The 22,202-nt window shown below is 42.7% G+C and overlaps 1 protein-coding gene across 6 annotated transcripts in view; it reads right to left on the bottom strand.

Moving 5' to 3' along the window:
* The window catches only part of RCOR1 (REST corepressor 1), a 120,474-nt gene extending 99,055 nt beyond the window's left edge, over positions 1-21,419 (bottom strand). For all 6 annotated transcript variants that reach the window (XR_002644866.3, XR_016392281.1, XM_022576035.3 and 3 more), the window contains exons 1-2: positions 20,867-21,419; positions 20,732-20,791 (exon numbers count right to left, since the gene is read on the bottom strand). Coding sequence is in view for 4 of the 6 variants with exons in the window: in XM_022576035.3 (XP_022431743.1) it covers positions 20,732-20,791; positions 20,867-21,152 (346 nt within the window). In the remaining 2 variants the exon portion in view is untranslated. The remainder of the gene's footprint in view (positions 1-20,731; positions 20,792-20,866) is intronic.
* Between the last annotated feature and the right edge of the window lie 783 nt (positions 21,420-22,202).

The following is a 22,202-nucleotide window of genomic DNA, read 5'->3' as shown; positions in this document are numbered from 1 at the left end:
GCCAGACAAGATAGTACATAATTTAAGATTCCATTTATATAAAACTCTACAAAATGCAAACTAACCTACAGTGACAGAAAGCAAATCAGCGGTTGCTTGCAGGAAGAGACAAAGGTAGGAGGAGTCACAAAGAGGCATGAGGAAATCTGGGGGTGGGGGGTGATGAATATATTCAGTATCTTGATTGTGGCGATAATTTCACAGGTGTATACATATGTCAAAACTAATCAAACTGGGACTTCCCTGGTGGTACAGTGGTTAAGAATCCGCCTGCCAATGCAGGGGACACAGGTTCGAGCCCTGATCCGGGAAGATCCCACATGCCACGGAGCAACTAAGCCCGTGCGCCACAACTACTGAGCCTGCGCTCTAGAGCCCACAACTACTGAAGTCCGCATGCCTAGAGCCCATGTGCCGCAACGAGAAGCTACTGCAATGAGAAGCCCGCACACCACAATGAAGAGTAGCCCCCACTCACCACAACTAGAGAAAGCCTGCACGCAGCAACGAAGACCCAATGCAGCCAAAAATAAATTCATTTTAAAAAAAACTAATCAAACTGTACACTTTAAATATGACATTTATTGAATGTCAATTATACCTCAATAAAGCTATTTTTTAATATTTTATTTATCAATTTATTTTGGCTGTACCAGGTCTTAGTTGCAGCACTTGGGATCTTAGTTACAGAGTGCAGGCCCTTAGTTGTGGCATGTGGACTTCTCAGTTGTGGCATGCATGTGGGATCTAGTTCCCCGACCAGGGATCGAACCCAGGCCCCCTGCATTGGGAACTCGGAGTCTTAACCACTGGACCACGAGGGAAGTCCCAATAAATCTTTTTTAAAAAAATAAATAAATTTATTTATTTATTTTTGGCTGTGTTTGGTCTTCGTTGCTGCAAGCAGGGGCTACTCTTCGCTGCGGTGCGCAGGCTTCTCATTGCGGCGGCTTCTCTTGTTGTAGAGCACAGGCTCTAGGCACTCGTGCTTCAATAGTTGTGGCACGTGGGCTTCAGTAGTTGTGGCTTGTGGGCGCATGGGCTTGGTTGCTCCGTGGCATGTGGGATCTTCCCAGACCAGGGCTCGAACCCATGTCCCCTGCACTGGCAGGAGGATTCCTAACCACTACGCCACCAGGGAAGTCCCAATAAACCTATTTTTTTAATGCAACATGTGCATCATGTTTGAATGCTGATCTAAACAACTATTTAAAAAGAGACGACTGGAGATTTAATTATACTAAGGAACAAATATTAATTTTATTTAATTGTGCTACCTGTGGTTAGATTTTTTGTTGTTATTGTTGTTTTTTATATTTAAAGACTTAATTGTTTTAGAGCAGCTCTAAGTTTACAGCAAAATCAAGAGGAAATTACAGAGATTTCCCATATACTTTCTGCCCCTACACACGAATAGCTTCTCCCATTATCAACATCCCCACCAGAGTGGGACATTTGTTACCACTGACGAACCTATGTTGACACATCATAATCACACAGAGTCCACAGCACACTAGGGTTCACTTTTGGTGGTGTACATTCTATGAGTCTGGACAAACGTACAATGACGTGTATCCATTACTATGGTATCCCAGAGTATTTTCCCTGCCCTAAAAATCCTCTGTGTTCTGCCTAATCATTCCTCCTCCTCCTCTAACCTCTGGCAACCACTGTTCTTTTTACTGTCTATGTAGTTTTGCTTTTTCCAGAATATCACATAGTTGAAAGAATACAGTATGATGCTAGACTGTCTGTATTTTAGGGATAACATACTTACAGATGGATAGGTAGGTAGGTCAAGACAGGCCTCATTGAGAAGGTAACACTTAAGCAAAGATTTGTAAGAAGGAAAGGAGATAAAAGTCATAAAAGTAATACAAGAACCAGACTAAGTAGGTCTTGTAAGACCGTTGTGAAGTCTTTCACTTTTACCCTAAATGAAACACGGGCCACTGTGAGGTTCTTAGCAGTAGAGAAACATACTGACTTACATTTTAACATGTGGAAGCAGAAGACTTACTAGAAGGCAACCTCAGTAATTAAAGTTATAGATGATGATGGCTTACAGGAGGACAGCTGCAGTGGAGGCAAATAAGAAGCAATCATATTCTCCAAGCTAGCAGAGATGGTCTGTAGGCAGGGATACGAAAATGATATAGGCAGTTCCCACCCTCAATGGGCAGTGGCGAAGACACAGAAGCTAATACTTACCTAAAGATAGAGAAGTCCTATGACAGAAGTAAGTAACAAGGTACAACAAGAAGACAGACGAGGTGGACGCAACTTAGAGGCGAGATGGGAGAAGAGTCCATGACAATTCTCCATAAATGTTGCCTGAATTATTATGTGCAGGTATCTCAACCTCAAAACTGCTACATCCCCTATTCAGTGGATGGCACCACCAATCACCAAGTCACTTAAGCCAAAATCCTAGGAGTTGTCGACACCTCCTTGTACCCCACATTAAATCTATCATTACAGTCTGTCTACTGTAACTGCTTAAGAGCTTTCCAACACATCCTCATTTCCCTCCTACCCCCACGGCATCCCCTCACCAGAACTTGACTCCATGAGGGCTGGTATGTCTAGTCTGTTCACAGTGCCTACAAAGGTGTCTGGCACATAGTACATGCTCATTTACAAGTTTCTAAATAAATAAGTAGTCTTCTCTACCTTCCGTTAATTCATTCCCACAAGCTCTCCTCATCACAACAACGAATGATCTTTCCAATCACATTCACAGCACTCTGTGGCTTAAAACTCTCCAGCCTTGCTCAATGAAGAGCAATGACTCTCCTAAGTGGGGCAGTGTAGCTTTAAAACACATGGTCAGTATGGCAGGTAGTATTTCACAAAAATATTACACTATTGCTTCCATAACACAGACATTAATGTGTCATTTTTAAGAGACATAAGTCTTAAACGGTTATTAAAGCTCGTTTAATTTTGCACAGCAATGGGAACCACTGACAAATGGTTATTAAAAATCACTTAGGGCTTCCCTGGTGGCGCAGTGGTTGAGAGTCCGCCTGCTGATGCAGGGGATACAGGTTCGCGCCCCGGTCCGGGAAGATCCCACATTTCGCGGAGTGGCTGGGCACGTGAGCCATGGCCGCTGAGCCTGCGCGTCCGGAGCCTGTGCTCCGCAACGGGAGAGGTCACAACAGTGAGAGGTCCGCGTACAGCAAAAAAAAAATCACTTAATTTTGCAGAGCAAAGGGAACCATTGAAAAAACGAAACAAGAACCTACAAAATGGGAGAAAATATCTACAAGTGATGCGACCAAAAAGGGGTTAATATCCAAAATATACAAACATCTCATACAACTCAGTATCAAAAAAAACCAAACAACCCAAGCAAAAAATGGGCAGAAGACCTGAATAGACATTTTTCCAAAGAAGACATACAGATGGCCAACAGGCACACGAAAAGATGCTCAACATCACTAATTATTAAAGAAATGCAAATCAAAACCACAGTGAGGTAACTCCTCACACCAGTCAGAATGATCAACAAAAAGTCTACAAACAACAAATGCTGGAGAGGGTAGACAGAAAAGGGAACCCTGGTGCACTGTTGGTGGGAATGTAAATTGGTGCAGCCACTATGGAAAACAGTATGGAGGGTCCTTAAAAAGCTAAAAATAGAACCACCACATGATTCAGCAATTCCACTCCAGGGTATATCTCCAAAAGCACAGAAAACACTAATTCAAAAAGATACATGAAAAAAAAAAATATATATATATATGCATCCAGTGTTCCTAGAATCACTATTTACAATAGTCAACACTTGGAAGCAACCCAACTGCCCATCAACAGACAATATGATTAAGATTTGTCAAACTCTCTCTCTCTCTCTCTCACACACACACACACACACACAGGAATATTACTCAACCATAAAGAATGAAATACTGCCATTTGCGGAAACATGATGGACCTAGATAATACTATGCTTAGTGAAATAAATCAGAGAAAGACACACTATAATATCACTTACATATGGAATCGAAAAAATAATACAAATGAATGTATATGAGAAACAGACTCACAGATATAGAAAACAAACTCATGGTTACCAAAGGGGAGAGGGAAGGGGGGAGGGAAAAATTAGAGGTATGGAATTAACAGATACAAAATACTATATATAAAATAGATAAGCAACAAGGAGTTACTGAGAGCACAAAGCATTATAACCATTATCTTGTAACAACTCACAATGTAGTATAATGTGCAAAAATACTGAATCACTATGCTGTACACCTGAAACTAACACAATATTGTAAATCAACTATACTCTAATTAAAATATAATAGGGGCCTTCCCTGGGGGTGCAGTGGTTAAGAATCCGCTTGCCAATGCACGGGACACGGGTTCGAGCCCTGGTCCAGGAAGATCCCACATGCCACAGAGCAACTAAACCCGTGCGCCACAACTACTGAGCCTGCGGTCTAGAGCCCACAAGCCACAACTACTGAAGCCCATGTGCCTAGGGCCCGTGCTCTGCAACAAGAGAAGCCACCGCAATGAGAAGCCCGCGCACTGCAACGAAGAATAGCCCCTGCTCGCCACAACTAGAGAAAGCCTGCGTGCAGCAATGAAGACCCAACGCAGCCAAAAAATAAATAAAGTAAAATAAAATAAAAATAGAGAGTCCCCTGGTGGCCTAGTGGTTAGGACTCCACACTTTCACTGCTGTGGCCCAGGTTCAAACCCTGGTCAGGGAACTGAGATCCCACAAGCCACACGACATGGCCAAAAAATAAATAAAAACATTTAAACAACATTTAAAATAAATTCCAAATGGAGGATGACTGCTAGTTGAGTAGAGGGTTTCTTTGGGGGTGATGAAAATGAAATTAGACAGTGGTAACAGTTGCACAACTGTGTGAATATACTAAAAACTGCCAAACTGTACACTTAAAAGAGAGTGAATTTTATGGTGTGTGAATTGTATCTTAGTAAAGCTATTATTTAAAAATAAAATAAGCTCCTTAGCTTGGCACACAAGGCCCTTGTGATCTGTCATGTGCCTACCTCTATAGTCTCACCTTCCACCACTTTCCTGATTGCTTCCCCAAGCCTCAATTATATCAAATTTCCTCAAAAATGTCACATCCTCTCTACCCACAGGATCTAAACATATGGATCCCTCAGCCTGGAGAGCTTCCCTTCATATGCCCTTCAAGACCTACCTAAGGGTCACCTCGGGAAAGCCCTCCCATCCAATTTCAACCACCTCACCTCATCCCACCATGCCCCCAGGCTGTCAGAGCACAGGCATACTTTATCACACGGCACTCACGTACACCAGACAAGACATTTTATGACTACTGGATATAGTAAGTATTCAATAAATAAGTCTAATATACAACTTCATTTTCTGTAATGTGGAAAAGCAAATTTACTAAACTTTAGCCAAAAAGGTTTTTTTTGGCTAAAGCAAAGATGACAAAAATCTTACAATTATAGGGACTTCCCTGGTGGCCCACCGGTTAAGAATCCGCCTACCAATGCAGGGGACACAGGTTCGAGCACTGGTCCAGGAAGATCCCACATGCTGCAGAGCAACTAAGCCCGTGCGCCACAACTACTGAGCCCACGTGCCACAACTACTGAAGCCTGCGCGCCTAGAGCCTGTGCTCCGCAACAAGAGAAGCCACCGCAATGAGAAGTCCGTGCACCGCAACAAAGAGTAGCCCCCATTCGCTGCAGCTAGAGAAAGCCTGCATGTGGCAACGAAGACCCAACGCAGCCAGAAATTAAAAAATACAATAAGTAAAAAAAAAATCTTACAATTATTAAATCTGGTTGCCAGACATACAGGACTCATTAAATTTTTTTTTTTTTTTTTTTTGCGGTACGTGGGCCTCTCACTGTTGTGGCCTTTCCCATTGCGGAGCACAGGCTCCGGACGCGCAGGCTTAGCGGCCATGGCTCACGGGCCCAGCCGCTCCGCAGCATGTGGGATCTTCCCGGACCGGGGCACGAACCCGTGTCCCCTGCATCGGCAGGCGGACTCTCAACCACTGCGCCACCAGGGAAGCCCCGACTCATTAATATTTCTATTGTTTTCTACATGTTCAAATTCTTCATAAGCAAAAAAGCAAACTCATTAATGTTTAGGAAAACTATATAAGTGTAAAATTCTGTAACAGAGAGAAAAATTAGTGTTCTTAGACCACCATAAGTAAAAGGAGTCCATCGTTTTCTCACACGAGTTCCTAAAAGTATGTACAAAAGTGCAATGTGTAAAAAGCAAGACAATAGATGTGTCAGAGGGGAATTACGTTCCTGAAAAGCTAAAACTAAAAAACACCTAATTACATCTCATCTTACTTTTTCCAGAGCATAACTGCAATTTCATACATGTTCTTAAATTGGTTTTTTCCTTCACAATTAAACACAGTCCACCAATGAGTGTGTCTAATTGAGGCAAAAGTTGCATGCTTATAGAATGCCTAATGATTATTAGCTTTGTCTTAACTGCATTAAAGTCTGCAGAACTTAAACTTCAAATCATTGGTATCAACACTTTCACTTTGCTACTGCTACTTGTTCTTAATAAGATAGAAAGTGTGGTTTCAAAACTTTTTTACAGCAATACAACTCTTACTTTAAAAATTATCTAGAAACTTAAAATGCAAAACTAAATAAAAGCTCAGCTACTCCAGCTTCTACCCTGCTTTAGCAGGGTGAGAGGCCTGCATGCCCACCCCCAACCTCTCTGCTCCACTAACAATACTGTACAAAAATGGCAATGCCATGGAAACTGACCCATTGCCAAGCAAGCAGATCACCAGCAAGGACTCAAAATGATAGTTCATCAGTTATATAAAACCCTAATTCAGTTTAGGAGGATCAATATATGGCATATGAAAGCGCCAGATGTTCAAAATCTAAAAGGCATCAAGCTGAAAATGACTAGGAAACAATAAAAATTCTGTAAGAAGTGCTTCAAAAGGAACACACACACACAAATACTTATTACATCTCAGCAAGATGGAAGTCTAAGACAGTCCAAGAATGAGATATTTCCTAAATTATACTTTTCAAAGAGAAAAGTATACTTTTCTCTGAAAAAGTATTAGTTCTTATTAGAACGAATAATTTTTAAATAATATATTTTATAAAGAATAGTGAACTCAAAAAAAAAATCCTGCTTTGGAAAATTCTGGCTAGAATCATCAGATTTCAATGAGTAGGCAGACTAAGCACTCTATCATGAACACTGAAATGAATAGTGGCTATATGAAAACATAAAATTTGATATTCTGGTTTCTAAAAGCATTATTATTATTCTATTTACAGAATGCTTCCATGAACATAAAACCCAAACTTAAAAGTTTAAAAGCCACAACAAGCCAAAGCAATTTGCAGAAGAAACAACAAAGCTGAGGGTTATCATGTTCCCTGATTTCAAACTACATTACAAAGCTACAGTAATCAAAAGAGTATGGTACTGGCCCCAAAACAGGGACATAGATAAATGGAACAGAATAGAGAGCCCAGAAATAAGCCTACATTTATACAATCAATTAATCCACAACAAAGGAGACAAGAATATGTAATAGGGAAAAGACAGCCTCTTCAATAAATGGTGTTGGAAAAATCATGCAGCTACATGCCAAAGAATCAAACTGGACCACTTTCTCACACCACATACAAAAATAAACTCAAAAATGGATTAAAGACTTAAATGTAAGACCTGAAACCATACAACTCCTAGAAAAAAACACAGGCAGTACACTCTGGTTGCCAGAAGGGATGGGGTGGGGGGGGGGGTGAAATAGGTGACAGGGATTAACAGGTACAAACCTCCAGTCATGGGGATGTAATATACAGCATAAGGAATATGGTCAATAATATTGTAATAACTTTGTATGGGGAAAGATGGTTACTAGACTTATCCTGGTGATCATTTCATAATGCGTGCAAATATCAAATCATTATGTAGTATTCCTGAAACTAACATAACACTGTACATTAACTATATTTCAATTAAAAAAAAAAAAAAAGCCCTAACAGCTTCAAGAAGAAACTAAATAGATTAGGGGTAAATGACAACATGTAAATGTGTACTAATGTTTTCTTTAAAAAAGGAAATATAACCAATTCCTCTACTTTTCTTTTTTAAAAAATCTAGACTTCTGCTTCCAGTCAAGGTGGGGTGACATGAACCAGATTTACCCTGTCATTATGAACAACTAAAAACGAACATACAAAGCAACAGTCTTCAAGACACTGGACACCAAGCAACAGAGTACAACGATCCCTGAGAGATAGGAAACGAACGAAGTAAATCCCGGTTTATTGCCTGGAGAGAGTTTCCAACTGGCAGCACAGGGAGAGAGAACCCAGGGAAAGTCAGGCAATCTCCCCAAGTTTAGGAGGCAAACTTAGGCCAAGGAAGCCAGGGCAGCTAGAGTTTGTAGGGCAGGATACCAGAAAAGAGACAGCTGCACAGAAAGAGAACTCCAGAGATCTCCTCTTTGTGTATTCAGCATAGTACTGACCAGCACATGCCTCTGAAGAAAATACTTGAGGTATCTGGATAAAGAACTACTCAAAAGAATAAAAAGAATAATCCATGAGGCTCACACAGGGCCAAGAAGAGTGCCTATTCCCAACAGCCAGAGTGGAAAACCTCAGAATTAAAGGACTATTGGGTAGAGTAAGTACTCAGAAGGGTTTTGGCTCAGTAGTGGGAAATAATTAGCCCTAGACTAAATGCTGCTCTGATCCCACCTAACAAAGCTTAAAAGCAAGATCTGAAATGAACAAACCATGTCTAAGGAACTTAACCATGTTCCAGAACAAAGCGCAAGAATATTTATAGGAATATAAAGATACCCAGCATCCAAAGTAAAATGCATAATGTCTGGCATCCAAACAAAAATTACCAAACAAGCAAAGAAACAGGAAAAGACAACCCATAATGAGGAAGAAAATCAATCAGTTGACACCAACTCAGAAATGAGATGGATGGGAGAATTAGTAGACCAGGGCATTAAAACAATTACAACTGTACTGCAAAGTGTTTGAGAAGTTTGAGGCAAGGCTGAGTATGCTCAGGAGACCTGAAATACATTTTAAAAGTCCAAATCACACCTGAAACTATCACAACACTGTTAGTCAATTATACTTCAATAAAAAAATGAAAAATTTTTTAAAAGACCCAAATCAAACTTCTAGATATGAAACCTGGAAGATGAAAAAAATACATGTATTAACAGCACATTAGACGCTACAAAAGAAAGACTGGCAAACTTAAAGATATAGCAATAGAAAGCATTCAAAATGAAAGAGAGGGGCTTCCCTGGCGGTGCAGTGGTTAAGAATCTGCCTGCTAATGCGGGCAACATGGGTTTGAGCCCTGGCCCGGGAAGATCCCACATGCTGCGGAGCAACTGAGCCCGTGCGCCACAACTACTGACCCTGAGCTCTAGAGCCCGTGCGCCACAACTACTGAAGCCCGCACACCTAGAGCCTGTGCTCCACAACAAGAGAAGCCACCACAATGAGAAGCCTGCACACTGCAGCGAAGAGTAGCCCCAGCTCGCTGCAACTAGAGAAAAGCCCGTGCGCAGCAACAAAGACCCTACGCAACCAAAAATAAATAAAATAAACAAATTTATTTTAAAAAAAGAAAGAAAAAGACTGAACAGAGCATCAGTAAGCAGTGGGACTTCAAACAGCCTAATATATGCACACCTGTGTATGTGTAAATATGTATAGTTTATGTCAATTAAACCTCAATAAAGCTGTTTTAAAAACCTAACCTTTTCAGGGCTTCCCTGGTGGCAAAGTAGCTAAGAATTCACCTGCCAATGCAGGGGACACAGGTTCGAGCCCTGGTCTGGGAGGATCCCACATGCCGCAGAGCAACTAAGCCCATGCTCCACAACTGCTGAGCCTGCGCTATAGAGCCCAAGAGCCACAACTACTGAGCCCTCGTACCACAACTACTGAAGCCCACACGCTGCAACTACTGAGCCTACATGCTGCAACTACTGAAGCCTGCGTGCCTAGAGCCCGTGCTCCGCAACAAGAGAAGCCACCACAATGAGAAGCCCGTGCACCGCAATGAAGAGTAGCCCCCGCTCACGACGACTAAAGAAAGCCCGTGCAGCAAGGAAGACCCAACGCAGCCATAAATAAATAAATGAAAATAAAGATCCCTTTAAAAACTAAAAAAAAAAAAGGCTGAGCCTTCATATTGTTGATTTTTTAAGTCCTACATTTATCTTCAATATAGCCATATATCTTAATCATCCTTTTGGTTTAATTAGGTACTAAATAACCACCTCAAAAAACAAACCTCTCCAAGCTTTCAATTTCTACTTGCTTTCCCAAGAAGCCTGTTTGGAATACCTTAATAGCAATATTTTAACAAATACTCCACTAGAGGAATTCAGTACACAGCCATCATAATATTTATCGGCTGTTCCAATATTACATTTCATCATGCACCTTGATTAAAGGGACAAAACTACTGAACTAATTATAAAAAACAAAGCTTTCATCAGAACCTCTAGATCAGTGCTGTCCAACAGCACTTTCTGGGATAATGGAAATGTCCTACTCGGCGCTGTCCAATACAGCAGCCAACAGCTACAAACTTGAAATGTTGCTAGTGTGACAGAACTGAATTTTAAATTTTATTTGATTTTAATAAATTTAAATAATTATAGATCGGGGCTTCCCTGGTGGCGCAGTGGTTATGAGTCCGCCTGCCAATGCAGGGGACACGGGTTCGTGCCCCGGTCCGGGAAGATCCCACATGCCGCGGAGCGGCTGGGCCCGCGAGCCATGGCCGCTGAGCCTGCGCGTCAGGAGCCTGTGCTCCGCAACGGGAGAGGCCACAACAGTGAGAGGCCCGCGTACCGCAAAAAAAAAAAAAAAAAAAAAATTATAGATCACTAGTGGCTATATTACTGGACAGCACAGCTCAAGACAATTTAAAAGAAAATCTAGATTGAAATTCTTAAGAAAGATTAGCATTTTCAAAATAATTTTTTAACATTTACAGCTTATATATATTAATTTTTAAATTAATAAACATCATAAAATCATAAACACAGAAAAACTCCTATTTTTAAGGCTTGGCTCAAAGGACCACTTCACCTAAAACTTCTTCCTGGTTTCTTCAATGCCCCTCCTCCACCCCAGGGTCAGGTGACCCCGCCACATCATGCCTCATAGCACCCTCTGTGTGCTGTCATCAGTGACGGGGTGGGGGAGGGGAAGCAGGCGCTTAAGGGAGATGAGGTTTTCTCTTGGGGTGATGAAAACACTTTGGAACTGGGTGGTGTGGGTGGTAGGTGCACACAATGTAAATGTACTAAAGGCCACTGGATTCTTCACGTTAAAATGGTTAATTTTATGTCATATGAATTCACCTTGATAAAAATAAATTTTTAAGAATGCATCTAAGATGTGTATCTCTAATTCATACAAATTCATTACTAAAAAGGCACAGAAAACAGGGAAAACCAGCTTTTAAATGCAACTTTAAAGCTCATTTTTTTCCCTTGGGTTTCCATTTTTTAACTAAACTTGGTGCTTAATTATCAACTGTCCATTACAAAGTGCCTATTCAAGGTAAGTCAGTCAGTGCACACAAATGTTCTTATTAAATGCAGAACCACATTCAGCTACATCAAGTGAGAAGAGAAACCTTTAGATATTTAAACCGAATTGGTGGCTCAAAAAACTAAGAAAGCAGAAGCACATGACACCACCAAGACTTTATGGAACCAAGTAAGACCAGACTAGCCAAGTACTTCCCCTACTCTTCTTACCATCCTGATCGCCCTATATCCACACTAAGTCTGAAAGCAGAACTAGCCCAAGCCCAGAAGCTTCTATGTCAGTAAAGCAGGATCTGCAATCTTCAGTAAGAGTACGTATGTGTGTAAAACAGCACAGTTTAAGTGAACAGAATGTTTAACCAATGCCCAAAATTTTAATTAACCTTTTCAGGCATAAATAGGGCCATCAGGTAGTATTTCTTAGTCACTAGATGAAACTGCTGAAAAGGATAACCATGGCCAAACTTGAGGAGCAGAGACTCACCCAAGTGCCCTCGGTAAATGTACAAGGCAAACCTTGGGGTTCTGGGCAGACAAAAACTAGTCCTTAGTTAACTTACACTACGATCAAATCAAACATGGCAAACTTCACAAACAGAATAAAGCTTACAATTTTCTTTAAGTATACTCTGGTCTTTGAAAAATAGAATACAATTCACTAATATATACTTTGGGGATTTGGGGGGAGGCGGGGCAGGGTTAGTTTGTTTTTTGTTTTTTTGATGGGGGAGGAAGGATGGGAATAATATGCAAGGGAGGAAAATTAGTTGTTGAACAATACTAACCAGATAGCTGTACGGGTGAAACCAAGGGGCTTTTTTAAAATGCTCTCTTAGATATTTTAATTTGTGTATCTTTTCACACTTTATTAAGACCTGGTTCTTAAATTCATTCCACAGCTCAAGTTCAATGCAAATCTGCAGAAAAACATATGCGGGGGGGGATAGATATTTAAAAGTTATACTCAGCTGTTAAACTAAAGGGTAACCAACATAACAGGGTCCATTGTAACCTTATGTCATCCAATCGCAAGAAATCGCTCCCCTCAAAAAAACAATTGTATTTTACACTCTGAAAATGACTATTTCAACATACATGGAGTGAAGCAATTCATTCCAATTTGCCCCAGTCAACCAAGCCAGATACCTCCCATTTCATTTGTGTTTTCACTTCCAGGAAGAGGAGGAATGTAATTGGACATGAAGCAGGCTCTGGCAACCCTAAACATAAAACTCCACAATACCTGGGACCACATGGAAATGACTAAGCAATTGATCCAATAAAGTATTGCTCCTAAGTGTTTTTTCTTAAAGAGGATTTCTGGCTGGCTCTCCCTGAAATACACTAGATTGAAATCTGACAGCAACTTACACTTAATGCGATCTTGGTGTTTTTCCTTTCTTAGTGACATATAAAATAATGGTGCTTCTGACAACAGCTGGCATCTTAGAATGGGTTACCTTGGGCAAGTTACTAGGTTGAACCATAACAATAAGCCTCTCCATGCCTCTGTTTCCTCATATGGAAAACGGTGATAACAACTTTACCTGATATGACTGTTTTGATCGTTGTGTTAAATCATTAATAGGTATAAAGTGTTCAAACCAGTCTGGCACACAGCCAGCACTACACTAACGTGGCACTGACAAATCAGTCCTTCAAGGGTCTTCTATTAGCTGCACCTCCCCATGCACACACTCGCCCACTCGCTTATCATCAGTGACAAACCCATAAGACAGCTGAATTTGGTTTTAGTCCACAGCACGTTAACCTGTTATAGGAAGCTAACTGACCATCGGGGAAACTAAAGCTATAACTTTAACCTCTAATTGGTATGCTGTTATAACTAGATGCTGGACAGAAATTAAATCAGAGCTTTTCAAGTCATCTGGTACTGAAATTTAGGTCAATCGGTTAATAATTAGTACACCAAATGAACTGAATAAAGTTGAAACATAACAAAAAAAGATGTGTCAATTCTCAGTGACATTCATCTTAAACCGAGAGTCCTAGTGACAATTATAATAGGAGCTATGTACCAAGTCCAGTCTCTGAGCAGAAACATATCCAACCAGGGATATATTTTTATTCCTTCCTGAAAAGAAACTCAATCAACCCCAATACTAGAGAGAAAACAAAAAACTCTACATATGTAACCCTAATAAAGGATCAGTATCCAAATATATAAAGAACTCCCACAAATTAGTAAGAAAAAGAACACCCTACAGAAAAAGAGCAAAAGGTATATTCACAGAAGGAAACCAAGTAGCCAAAAAAACATATAATAAAAGCACACTTAACCTCACCAGTAATTTAGAAAAATGCCAACATAAACCACAAAAAGACAGTACTGCAAAAAGTTAATAAACCTAACACCTTAGTGAAAATTGGGTGAAGGAAAGGAATTTTCTGTGCCTGTTAGTGAATGTACTTGTTTGGAAAACACCAAAGCAAATGAATATGCACAAATAATTCCATTTACAAAAAGACTTTGACAATAACAAAACATTTTGCTTTTCACACATAAGTACGTACTGAAGTACAAAAACACACATGGGCATTCTGCCGGCCTTGAGAGCGTGCCACTCAGATCTCCCTTCAAGAGAGAAAGAGCTGAGAGAAGTGTAATTAGCTGACAGCCCCAGCTGCCCAGCACCTTTGGGGTCCACTGCAGCCTTCATACCAACGCCAGGCCAATGACTGAACACAGCCGGCATTCTAGGGCAGGCCCTTTCCTGCCCAATGCACTCTAACGACCTGTGCTCTGGCTGCACTGCACTCTTAGGCTCCTGGGTCCAATAATCAATCATCCTTCTTTCTGTTTTCCTTCACAGGTGTCACACCTGCACCCATTCTGAAGGCTTTGCCACCTAACCTTCTTCCTCTCCTATCTTCACAGGCGTTTACCCCTGACACTCTTGCACGGCTGATTCTATCTTGGCATCTGCTTCATAGAGGATGCAAACTATCACAGGGATAACAAAAATCAACTTCCAATTAGTGAAGGCAGGAGTGGAAGAATTAGCCTCTACCTGCACCTGACGCAAATATGCCCTAATATCAACAGTGTTTAATCACAGTGGTGGGCATGTAACTGTAGATATTCTTTTTTATTTGAATGGGTTTTTTAAATAACTCTATCTTTACAATGCTATCCTACCTTATGATAATTTGCAAAGACATTCCAACATCTAACCACTATCTAATCACTTCAATTTTAGAAATTTAACCTTACTCCTGGTTCTAAAATCATGCACCCGTATTACCGTTCCCAATTACTGTATGCAGTAACAATGCTCTAAAACATTAAGAGTTTTAAGTTTGGCTTCATTGGCCTCAAGTCTACCTGGAGATACGTTTAATGACTGAAAGACAAATACAAGTCACTTTGTCTCCGCAGGCCTTACTTTCCTCATCTAGAACACAGGAAGGCTGGACTGGGCGGACACTACAGTTTTCTCTCTCATTACCCCAAGGAAGGGAAAATCCAGAAATTTCCAAGAATTATGTCTACTGTGCGATTTTTACTAAGATCACCATGTTTAAAGAATTTGACTAATTTGAAAAAAAATAGTTTTAGGGTTTACTGTCAACATTTCATTTAAATGACATTTTTAATGTTATTTTAAAATATGTCTCAAACATTTTAGCAAAACACCTTTTGTCACCTTAAACCATTCTATTTTTTAAATACTTTTTTTTAAAATCAACAACAGAAAACATAAAGCTCAACCAGAAGACAGATATATGTACTAGAAGAATTTCCATAACACAAAACAGAAGGAATTGTTAAATTACAATTATTACCCCTTATCATTTCTAGGGTCACAAGTATTTTCCATAATTGCTATTTAAAGCTGTAGGAATTAACTCACTCCAAATCACTGAATCAGCATTCAATCCCCAATTCCTACCTTATTCAGACTTTTACTGTGCTGCTACAGAGACTCCCTCCACAAAAGGGATTTCCAGTTCTGTTTTAAATATAAAAACCAATACAAGCCTTATTTCTTACTTTTACATTATGCATGGAACCTCTAAAGAAAGGCTCAGAAGAAAGTGAGGGCTAAATTACAAATTAATTACAACAATCTATATAGCAGAGAGTAAAATATAAAAAGTAAAATAAACTGGGGGAGAATACAGTAACTTGGATAGACTCTAATGTTTCATCTCCAAAGACTAAGAAGTTAGTTGCAACTAAATTGCCCCATAGAACTTTATAACACCAAGGAAAATAGCTTTTTAAGAGTAAGCCTAAATTTCTTCAGTACCAAGGACTTTCAACACTGCTTTTAAAACAGCTCTGCTCTGATCAGCCTCAACCAGCTAACCTTTGAATCACACTCATCACCCACAGAAGGGAACACTGTGGCAGAAGAACCTCACCTCGAAAACATTAACTCTCAAAGACAAGAACTTGAAAGTTTAGAGCAAAAACTCCCTAACTCAGAACACAGTTAATGTGTACTTCACTTTGGCCCAGGGATGGATTCAAGGTCTCTTTTGTACTATCCAGAAACTTGATCTGAACAGGTTTGCCTATCCTCTCTGGATCTCAGTGTACTTTTCTGCTATATAAAAGTATTGGACTAGTTCTCCCTCTTCCAGGAAAGAATATTTACCTAAATTGCAGCAGGTAACTTAAAAGTAATCTTCTTCAACTATCTCAGTGCATGATTCACATTCAAATCTACGGCTTCGTTATAATTCAGTCTTACCTCTGCAGTAAAGCAGGCAATGCGGGGACCACTGCTTGGCAACTTAAGTCCCACAATCGATAATTAGAATAAGATAGCAGACAATGTTTACTTAACACTCACTGTGCCAAGCACTGCGCTGGACATTTTACATGTATTAGCTCAGTTAATTTCTTCTCTTGAGGAAGAAGTTCCACTACCTCTACTTCACAGGTGAAAGCAAAAATAAAGTAACTTGCCCAGGGGCAACACACAGTTGTCAAGAGGCACTGCCAAGATCTGAACTTGGGTTTGGCGATTCTCATAGCCCAAGCTCTCACAGTCTACTCTATACTGCTTCTGAAAGAAGCCGGAAATTAAAAAGATGACTATAACTGACACAATCACAGGCCACAAGTGAGGGAAAGATCCCTGATTCATAATGGAGGGAACTGAGGCTCCAGAGATAAAATGACCAGCTCGACCTTAAACCACCTTCTTAACCACAGAGACAGGGCATTCAGCCTCCCGACAACCAGTTTTAAGTGTCTCCTACTTCACTACATCATGAAGGTGATCACTCACGGGGTTTATCATTACCCTGACCTCTCATTTGGGTAAACACTACCTCAAAGTACATCTACATCACAAAGCATTCACTGTAGCTTATGAATTTTGGGGTATCTTTAAAATTGATTTTTACAATGAAACTAAAGCATAGCAAATAATGTGTTCAAAGAGGTACATAGAACCACCAGTAAGAAGAAATGAAAAGCAGGTCAAGACACCCTGTTCAGAAAAATTATTCCACGTTAAAGCATAACACATTTTATTAATACAAGTCAACTCTGAAGTGACAGTTGAGCCAATGACAACCACAAATTTTCTAATCTGATTAAATATACTGGATTCAATGTTCCAAATACAGGGTGCATGTTTAAAGGGCTATTACCTCAAAAATATTTACCATTAACATTTCCTCTTCTGTAAGAGTCTTAGTTTTACTATTAGTGAACTGTGATACTGAAAACCAGCACAGACAGACGTTGACAGTAATAACACATGTTGGGACTTCCCTGGTGGCACAGTGGTTAAGAATCCGCCTGCCAATGCAGGGGACGCAGGTTCAAGCCCTGGTCCAGGAAGATCTCACACGACATGGGGCAACTAAGCCTGTGTGCCACAACTACTGAGCCCGCATGCTGCAACTACTGAAGCCCATGCGCTTAGATGTAGCCTGTGCTCCGCAACGAGAAGCCACCACAATGAGTAGCCCCCACTCACCACAACTAAAGAAAGCCTGCATGCAGCAACGAAGACCCAACACAGCCAAAAATAAATAAATATTTTAAAAAATAAAAAATAAAAATAAATAAAAGAAACCAAAGACGACTCAGCATACACTACGGCACTGAGTATGGAAAGACGGTCTGGACCCCACATGAGAACAAAGACTAAGGTAAAGATATGGAACTGCATTCTGGTCTTGTTTTTAAATCTAACTGATAAAACTTGTTCCATCATTATAAACACAGATGTTATTTTAACTACCAAGTTCTGATCCAGTGATCCAGTTTAGGTCTTCGTTAGATAATAAGAACTGAATCAGCACTTTAGGATGGCAGTGCTCTATCCACTTCACTCACTACTTGTGAGGGATGACGAATCTTCTTTGGGCTATACAGGGAGTATCAGGTGGATCTAGTTTCAACCATTCGCTTTTAAAGCTAAATAGGGTCAAGTTGGGATACTGTGGGTAAATAAAATCTGATCTTAAAAAAAATTAAAATCAACTTCTTCCACTCATACATCTTTACAGAGACAGTTTTTTAAAAAAGCAGTTTCCTGATGAGTTTCACACTTACCGGTCTGTTCAAATTTGTAAAAATAAATAAATAAATAAACAAACAAATATTCAAAACTCAGGCAGGGAAAAAAAGGAAACTAACAACCACAATCTCAATTCCATATTATTCCTAACTTGTACTCATGGAAGGAAACTGTCTTAAGTCTAAAGACCGAAACAAAAATTTTTTGCCATGAAACAAAATTGGTGTATCATTTCTATGCCAAAATGGAAGTCTCCCCATCCCTTAGATTTTTTTAAAATTAATTAATTATATTTTTGGCTGCGTTGGGTCTTCGTTGCAGTGCACCTGCTTCTCATTGCAGTGGCTTCTCTTGTTGCAGAGCACGGGCGCTAGGCGTGAGGGCTTCAGTAGTTGTGGCTCACAGGCTCTAGAGCACAGGCTCAGTAGTTGCGGTGCACGGGCTTAGCTGCTCCACAGCATGTGGGATCTTCCTGGACCAGGGCTTGAATCCCTGTCCCCTGCATTGGCAGGCGGATTCTTAACCACTGCGCCACCAAGGAAGCCCCGTCCCTTAGGTTTTTTTTTTTTTTTCTTAGGTTTTAAGTTAAATGAGAACACACCTAAAAAAATAAATCAGTAGGAAACAGTAAAGTCCTACAATTTCCAGCCATACCTAGGAATTCATCCCACTGCTCAGATTGGCAAAACAGGGTTTCAAATTATTTCATATCAGTTGGATTCCTTTCCAGATTAAAACAAACACAAAATACGAAATGTTAATGCCAAGACCCAATCAACTGGCAGTAAGACCATGCAGCAAAACATTTACAGTGTTTTACTTTTTAGAATGGCAGGTCTCTAGCAAATTTATGCTTGCATCTATTCCATCGAAACTGCAAGGACAGCTCAAAATATGATCCTATTACATGTGCTGTTTCAAAGAGAACAACTCCAAAGAAATCAGGCTCATTCCTAACAATGCTGAGCTAGACATCAATATTTAGAAGAATGTCAGAATTCTAATTCTTGCTGTTGCCATCAAATATGCCCTTTTCTTTAGTCACATCCAACAGATTTAAATAAAGCTTTCAAAACGAATATAAACAAAATGTACCAAAAAACTGACCAACTTACTAAAACTAAAAGATATATACAAGTTGATTTTTTTAAATATGTGGGGGAAACCTGGTGACAAGCTTTGCTTTATGTTCTGTGTATTAAAACAAAGATGGACTTGACCTACAAAATGAAGATAGGGTCAACTGTAACCAAAAAACAGTATGCTTCCCCTGGTGGCCAACCATGGAATGGAGAAGGCATGCACAGAAGAGAAAAAGCCTTGTCTCGGAGTTCCATCCTGTCACTCTTATAAATGAGAAGTGACTACCAAAAAAGGAAGACGCGGGGGAAGGGGAAACTATCAAAAAGACTAACATAAGTTAAAAGGAATACAAACCTGGGCGGTAGACTACATATACTTTAAGAGATTTAAATCATCAACAGACTAAAATGTAGAAGGCAAATACGGGAAAGGTCATTTATTTCCAGAATGCCCAAGAGCTCACTCAGGGATCCCTAAGTATTTTCACTTCAAACAACACCCAGAGTTTCATACCTAAATAACAGCTTAAGAGCAATCGCCTTTTTCAAGGGCTAGATCCTTGCAATTTTCTGCAGTCTTGTTTCCAAGGAAAAGCATTTATGCATTTATCTTCTCAAACTCGTGGTATAACCTACATAGAGAACCTTCAGTTCTAAAGCCCTCCAACCAGGAGGACTGTTAACTCCAGTTCCACAAGGTTCTCTTTTGAGTTTTATTTCTGAAAGAAAACCCACGTCCTTTCAAACATTTTCCATGCCAACAATCTTTTAAAGATAATCTTATACGGAGACAGGCTAGAATCTCACTGACGAATTCCTTTGTCTGATTGGATTTTTCTGGTACTTTAAATCTGCTTCCACACAGAAGAGCAGCAAGAGTAGCAAATGTTCCAAGCTAGGGGGTAGGGATTTCTTGGAGGCGGACATCATTTGTTAGGCTAAAGCTTCTGAAGGTTCTAATCTTTCACAACCCGTTCCTTTAAAAAAAAAAATGGGGGGGGGGGGAATACACACACACATTTACAAATAGGTCCTAAAATCAAACTGCCACCAGCCAGTCTCTCTTCCCCGGGCAGGCGCCCTCTGGGAAGCACACTTCTTTTATTAACTGGTTTTGGGAGATCTCAAGACGGGAGGGGAGTCGGGGCCAGGCAGGAGTCCAGGGGCGGGCAGGACGAGGAAAGGGCATGCGGGACAACCCTCCGCAGGGGAGAAACGGGTCCGAGGACGTCCCAAGCCCAGGCGCTCGCAGGACACTAACTCTCCGGCGCGGCCGCCCCTGCCCGGCCCCGGCGCGGCTCGTGCCGACCCGGGGACGCCGGAGCCCCCGGGCCAGGTGGCCAGGTGTGGCTGCGCGCCGCCGCCTCCAATCCGACCCGCCGCGGCGACCGGGGCCTCCCCGGGGGCAGGCACGCCAGCAGGACACCCTTGCGCGGGTGTCTCCCCGCGGACAGGAGGACCCACACAGGCAAAAAGAAAGTTGTCCGAGGCCGTCCGCCCCCTCCGGTCGCCGGCCGGCCGGCCGGGCTGGGGCGCTACTCACCGGGGTCGAAGTCGGGCACCACCGCCTGGTACTGGGGTCCGACCCGCATGCCGCCGCCACCTGCGGGGAAGCAGAGAGGAGGTCAGCGGGCGGGCGGGCGAGCGGGCGGGGGCGGCGCGGGCGGCTGCCACTTACCGTGTTCCTCGTCGCTGGACGAGCCCGAGCTGCCTTCCTCCCAGGAGTTGCTGCTGCTGTTGCCATTGGGCGCCGCCGCCGCCAAACTTTTATTCTGCCCATTATTGGGGGCGGCGGCGGCCGAGGCGGAGGCGGCGGTGGCCGAGGAGGCGGCGGCGGCCGAGGAGGCGGCGGCGGCGGCCGAGGCGGCCGAGGCGGCGGCGGCCGAGGCGGCCGCGTTGGCCGCGTTGTTCCTCCCTCTCCGCTTCCCTGAGACCTCGGGGCCCTTCTCCACCATGGCCGGCATCGGCGGGGGCCCGGACCGGGCGAAAGTGGCGGGGACCCGCGGCTCCTGAGGAGGGGGCGCCGGGCCGGGGGAGGGAATGAGAGCGGGCGCGGAGGCGGGCGGGCGCGGCCGGAGCTCGCGGGCGCGAGTTGGGGCTGGGGCGGCCCTAGCGGGCGGAGAGCGGAGCCGCTTCAAGCCCCCAGCGCCGAGCCGAGCGCAACTTTCGCTCTCATCGCCGCCCGCACTTCACTGGCACTAACTACTCCAGGAGCAGCGAGCGGGAGGGGAGGGGGGCGGGGCCTGGGCGAGCGGGGGAAGCCGCGCGCAGCCCAACCCGGCGTGGGGTGGCTCCGCCCCCGGCGTGCTCCCATTGGCTCTTGTGGGATTTGGACGGCGAGCGACAGCCAGATTGGCTCCGCGTACCAGTCTGTCCAACGGGCCGGGGCGGGAGAGCGGGGAGGGGGAGGCTCCGAGCTTCCGTTGGTCAGGTTCGGTTGACGCGTATCGCCCGCTGTACGTGGTTTGAGGTTTGCAATCTCTCTACGCCCCATGATCCATCTCTCTAGGCAATAGCGAGGAGTTAGCTGTCCTCCCCGCCCCCTCCTTCTGCCGGTCCCCCCCTTCACCTGCGCGCGCCCCCCGCGGCCTCTGCCCCCACGTTCCCCGAAGGGCTCCACTGAGGATCCCATCGGTTTCCAAAAGTAAAATATACGCGACACGAGAACAGAAATTGAATGCAAGGTTGGGACTACTTTCCCCCTCGCGCGGAGGATTACACCTCACAGTTTGAATGGTTCTATACAAAGAGGGGAAACTAATTGGAAGAAACTAATTGCGCCCCCACCTTTCCCAAGGGATTTGGGGGTTACTCAGCGCCGGGGGAACCCTGGTGCAGGGGACAGGCTTCCCAGGTGACAGTCACCCCCGGAGTAGAAGAAAGCAGTGTAGGAGCTCAGGGGGTTTAGTGGAGCTTTCTGCTAATTTGGTGGGGGGAGGTTGGAAGTCGCCGCGATTGCCCGAGTTTCGGGGCGCGCCGCGCCTGCGAGGCCGGAGGAGAGGGTCCTCTGCCCC

The sequence above is a fragment of the Delphinapterus leucas genome, chromosome 2 (assembly GCF_059928025.1).
Source record: "Delphinapterus leucas isolate spDelLeu-1000000601 "Yukka" chromosome 2, BTC_Dleu_Yukka2, whole genome shotgun sequence".
Lineage (NCBI taxonomy): Eukaryota > Metazoa > Chordata > Mammalia > Artiodactyla > Monodontidae > Delphinapterus > Delphinapterus leucas.
The sequence above is the reverse complement of the archived record's forward strand: the minus strand, read 5'-3'. Positions and strand labels throughout refer to the sequence as shown.